The sequence below is a fragment of the Medicago truncatula genome, chromosome 7 (assembly GCF_003473485.1).
Source record: "Medicago truncatula cultivar Jemalong A17 chromosome 7, MtrunA17r5.0-ANR, whole genome shotgun sequence".
Lineage (NCBI taxonomy): Eukaryota > Viridiplantae > Streptophyta > Magnoliopsida > Fabales > Fabaceae > Medicago > Medicago truncatula.
The window spans coordinates 36,201,613-36,206,997 of record NC_053048.1 but is presented as its reverse complement, the minus strand read 5'-3'; the positions used below and the strand labels follow the sequence as shown (position 1 = coordinate 36,206,997).

At 33.0% G+C, this 5,385-nt stretch overlaps 1 protein-coding gene across 1 annotated transcript; it reads left to right on the top strand.

Moving 5' to 3' along the window:
• Window positions 1-783: 783 nt before the first annotated feature.
• Window positions 784-3,987, top strand: LOC11436480 (O-acyltransferase WSD1). Its single transcript, XM_003623947.4, has 5 exons — window positions 784-1,194; window positions 1,554-2,129; window positions 2,732-3,082; window positions 3,263-3,400; window positions 3,565-3,987. Exons 1-5 carry the CDS (start codon window positions 1,009-1,011, stop codon window positions 3,748-3,750), a joined length of 1,437 nt encoding a protein of 478 aa, XP_003623995.1. The 5' UTR covers window positions 784-1,008; the 3' UTR covers window positions 3,751-3,987.
• The last annotated feature ends 1,398 nt before the right edge of the window (window positions 3,988-5,385 follow it).

Genomic DNA, 5,385 nt, shown 5'->3' with positions numbered 1-5,385 from the left:
ATGTGACTTTTGCAGGTTTTGTCTTTAACGTTTTGTATTGTTAATTTGTCATCTTCTCAATTTTCTATCTTATTAATTTTTATTAATTAGATATTTTGATTGCAAGGAGAAGACATGAAATAAATTGATGGGTAATATATATATAATTAAAATAAATAGCCTGATTTGGTGTTAGTAGAATTTGGTCATATAATGTCTAGTCCTAGCTCAACTGGCAAATGCCGAAATTGCAAGGCCGGACGTCATGATCTGGGTTTGAACCCGGGACCTCACAATTGTATGTGAGTTTAATTTCAGTGGATTATCACTTCATATAAGACAAAAAAAAAAAAAAGAATTTGGTCATATAGCTTAAGCATCATGTCAATGTCATCATATAGATAAAAAAATTTGAATAAATAAAAAAAAATACAAAATGTACTTATTTTAAAAAAAACGAGAGATGTTAACGAATGTGCTTGCTTGAGACACTCATAAATCTTTAAAAAAAGATATTTGAACCTGGCTGCTTGATGATATAAAATCATTTTTTAGGGTGAATTTGACCCCAACAAACCTGCTAATCCTATGATATTCATGAAAAGTCATTTCAAGCGTCAAAAGCTTGATAATTTTACCTTTTTTTAAATATATTACAAAATTAGTATCGTACATTTTTTTTGGATTAGTTTTACCGTAATGCTAATTAAATCTTATAATATTTTTTTTTTTGAGGAAATCTTATAATATTTATTGAAACCACCTTATATTGTGTGTTTCATTTTAGAACAGACTAGTTGTAATTGAGTACAAAATCCAACTTCCTGCCAAAGGCTATTTTTTAAAATAAAAGTTTTTAATGTATTTTGAAATAAATAAATTTGGTTACACTCCTATTTTTTATTTTTAAAATAATTTTTGTTCTCCATCCTTCACACTAATTGCTACGACGAATTCTGTAGCGAATTTATAGCTAATTTCTTTCAAACGAGTTAGCTAAAGAAAAACATTAATTAGAAATTTTAGGCAATGGAGGAGAATTTCAGAGAGGAGTTAAATGAACCAGTGAGTCCCATGGGACAATGCTTGGACAACACTTCTCTATGCTTGCATATTCTTGCATTCTTAGAATTTCAAGTTCCTATCCATGACTTGCCAATTTTCTCTTTGGTTGAAGATGCTTTTCTTTACATCCCTCGCTTCACCTCTATAATGGTTCTCTCTTCTCCTCTCTCTACCACATGTGCAAATTTTATGAAATGATGTATGTGATATAGTTGTTCATGTCATTCATTGATAAGCTAAAGGATATGTTCATTGCTATAAGAAACAATTATTAGCTTTTACATAATTGCTTTGTTTTAAAGTATTTTTTCATTTTTTTTTGTCTTCCTATGATTTTTTGATTCTCTATCTTACATTTATTTGATTTGCTACTACATAGGAATCACCAAAATAAAGCATAACCTTTTCTGCACTATATAATATTCATTCATGATTTGATAATAAGCTTCTTTGAAAATGAATGTACGCAATTTTATGGTTTGGTAAACATTTTTAACGTTTGAGAGCAGGTTCATGATGGAAGAGGAGTGAAAAGATGGAAACAAATTGAAGTGAAGTTGGAAGAACATATCATTGAACCCAAATTCATTGACGATGGCATGTCAGTTGATTCAAATGACAAGCATTTTGCTGACTACATATCAAAGATGGCGATGGAGGATTTACCACGGACAAGGCCATTATGGCAAGTCCATGTAATCAAATACCCCACAAGCAATGCTGCAGGAACCTTGGTGTTCAAATTTCACCATGCAATTGGAGATGGCTACAATCTCATGGGTGTCATTCTTTCGAGCCTTCAAAGAGCTGATGATCCTTCTCTCCGTTTGTCCTTTCCATCACTGAAGTCACCTAGACCAAAAAGTATCAGCAGATTCATTATGAATAAAATGTCTCAGTATCTCTCCATGCCTTTCACTTCTGTGTCAGAGTTTGGATGGAGTCTTCTGAAAAGTACATTAGTTGAAGATGATAAAACACCAATAAGGTCAGGAGTTGAAGCTGTTGAGTTTAGGCGAACCAAGTTGTCAAATGTCACATTTTCAAAGGATCATATCAAAGAAATTAAGTCTAATCTTGGAGTGGTAAGATTATTTTTTCCCCCTGTTCATTTTAGTCTTCATTATATGGCTTTCTCCTGCACATATATTGAACTTTGTTCTGAATTCATCTAAACTTCGGAGGTTTGTTTGTTTTTATTTTTCAAAAGTGTCTTGTTAGAACAGTAACTAGTAACCGAAGATTAGAGAAACAAAAATAAAAGACAATAAACTCGATCGATCTTTATTACTGCAATTCGACCAATGGTGCCTACCTTTGCGACAATAGAGCATTTATAGTTCCTTTTTATTTCTGTGACGAACTAGTGTTACAAACAATGGATATACCTGAGCTGACTCAATATATATAGTTTTGCTATAGAGCATTTTTATTTCCATTTTATTTTGTGATGAATTAGAGTTTCAGCGATATGGGAGCTTCGCCAACTCAGCTCCCCACCCCCTTGCCACTCTTCTGTGTCTAAATATGAGTCATTCTCAACATGTCTGTTTGGTTTGAGAAAACTTTTTATGTTCTCATTTTGTATTACATAACTGTGTCTTTGTTTACATTGTTTTCTGTTTTTGAATATTTGTACCAGAAACTAAAACTTTTTATCTTCTCATTTTGTATTACATAACTGCAGACTATAAATGATGTGATTACTGGAATAATCTTCTACGGGATTCGGCTTTACATGCAAAATATTGACTATAGATCAAGAGCTTTTAGTTCAACTGCATTGGTCATAGCAAACACAAGGCACATTAAAGATTACCAAATAGTGCAGGATATGTTAAAGACTGAAAAGGGTGCTTGGGGTAACCATATTACTTACTATCATGTGTCAGTACCGAAATTACAAGACATCCCAATTTCAAATCCTCTCCAATTTGTCAGGAAAGCACACACTTCAATCAAGAGGAATAAAAATTCTTTTGCTAATCCTTTGATTACCAAGCTTCTCCGAATGAAGAATAAGCTTGAAGGCCCTGAGGTGAGTTATAAATGGCAGATAAAGACTTCTCTTCAGTTGTATTATTGTTTTGGTACATGGGAAAAGAAACTAATGAAAACAAATAGAGAGATCTAAGTAAACAGTTTTAAACTATAATTAGTTTCTTGGAGTAAATTTGGTTATGTACTTAATTAATTTTTTGTTTTGGTAATGTTATAGGCTTTGGCTAAACATATCCATGGAACAATGAGAAAATCAAGCTTACTGATCTCAAATGTGGCTGGACCAATCGAGCAAATGGCTTGGGCAAATCATCCTATAGGAGGCTTCTTCTTTACGTTGTCCGGCATTCCTCAGGTAAACCTAACTCCCTTCCTCTTTCATCTTCTAAGATATACCAAAATTTGGTTTGTACTAGCACTTTATAAATGCAAAATAATTTTATTGAAAAGTGTAAATTGCTATAGTTCATCTCTCTGTGACTTGCATGTTAAGAGAGTACTCTACTTTCATTATTGCAGAGTCTTGTCATTACAGTCATGAGCTATATGGGAATGTTAAGAGTGACCACTACAACAGAAGAAGAATTCATAGATGAGCAAAAGTTAACGTGGTACCTGAACAAAGCCTTTGACATAATACGTCACGAATCAATTGCTAAGGAGAATATTCCGAAATGGAACAAATTTTTTAAGTATGTTCTGTAATCCATTATTTAAGGACATGGAAGTAGTATCATATATGTTTCTGGTGTCACAGATTCTTTCTTTGTTTTACTTGGAAGTCAAGAGTAAAAGAAAGAGATGGTTTAAGTTATGTTGTACATATGTAAACTTTATTAATTATATATACGTTATACATTGTAAGCAAGAATAATTAATTAAGAATTGTCACTAAAAAATAGTAAACGAGGAAATCCTCTACTTTTGTTAGCATTTTTATAATATTCAATTGACTGCCAGGCACCTTTTACTCAGACTTCCCATGAATCCACCCAGATGCAATTTTTAATTGGCTAATTTCTAGTTGGCGATGCATTCGTTATAATTTCCTTCGCTGTGTTTAGCAATGGTGTTAAGGAAAAGGCTTTATAAAGCGAAGAGTGAATTTACGAGAGTTTCATGACCGTTCAAAACGCTCCTACCTTTATTGTTGCTGACCATCATGTTGGCAAGTGGTAGCATTTTTGTTTGTTACCAAAGCAATATGCAATTCGTGAAACATTTGGCGGATATTTTTTCTTGATATATAGCACCTTCCATCATATACTGTAGTTCACAAATTTTATTTATGTTTAGTGATTTATTTAAGCATTATTGGTAGTTATAATCATTTTGTTGTGATTATGATTGTCAGGGGCTTATTCTTCAAGGTTTTTATCTAGCCTAAAAAAACGTTAATATCAGAAATTTATTCTTGATTAAGATGGGTATTAACTACCAAAAAAAAATTTCAAATAAAATAGTATATGATTAGGCTTCCTCACTTTCCAAACCGTATCATTTGCATCTGACCTATTATGTTTCATCCTCAACGCCTTCACCCCACTGCGTGTACAATCATGACGCCGGTGGTCCTTCCTGATGATCTCATCACAGAGTTACTTTCCTTCCTTCCCGTCAAATCTCCTGTTCGATTCAAGTGTGTCTGTAAGTCTTGGAAAACCCTAATTTCCAATCCCAACTTTGTAAAATTACACCTCAATCAATCCTCAACACGAAATCCCCTCTTCACACTAGTCACACTGCACTTCGCAATTATCCCATCATCGAAGATGACCACCATGGATTGGAGATGGGTTTCAGTGTCGTTCCTTACTCGTTGAACAGTTTAATTGAGAACCCGTTGTTCACCCTTTCCGTAGATCCGTACTATCATTTGAGTGATAAACAATGCTCCTGTATGGTTGATACCTGCAATGGATTGATTCTTTTGGCTGGCGGTGATTCACAATTTGAATATTTTCATCTATGGAACCCAGCAACAATGGAAATTCCTCCAAATTTTGGCTATTACCGTCAAACTAATGCCATTTTAGCAATCCATATAGTGTTAAAGTTAGGTCATAAAAATATGCATTTTAACAGTTAATGCACTCAACTGCAAGTAACCCTTCTTGCACAAAATTGTTTGAACGACTCATTATTTGAATTTATTTTTCTTACAAAAAGAGTGTTGGTAGAAGTTCTTTGAGAAGTCATAAAACTTTTATTGATAATCTTTCAAATGAAACCATTACATCTCCTATACAATCATATATAATGTAGTTCACAAACTTTTATTTATGTCTACTGACTTATTTAAGTACTATTGCGATAATCATCTTGTTGTGATTATAAGTT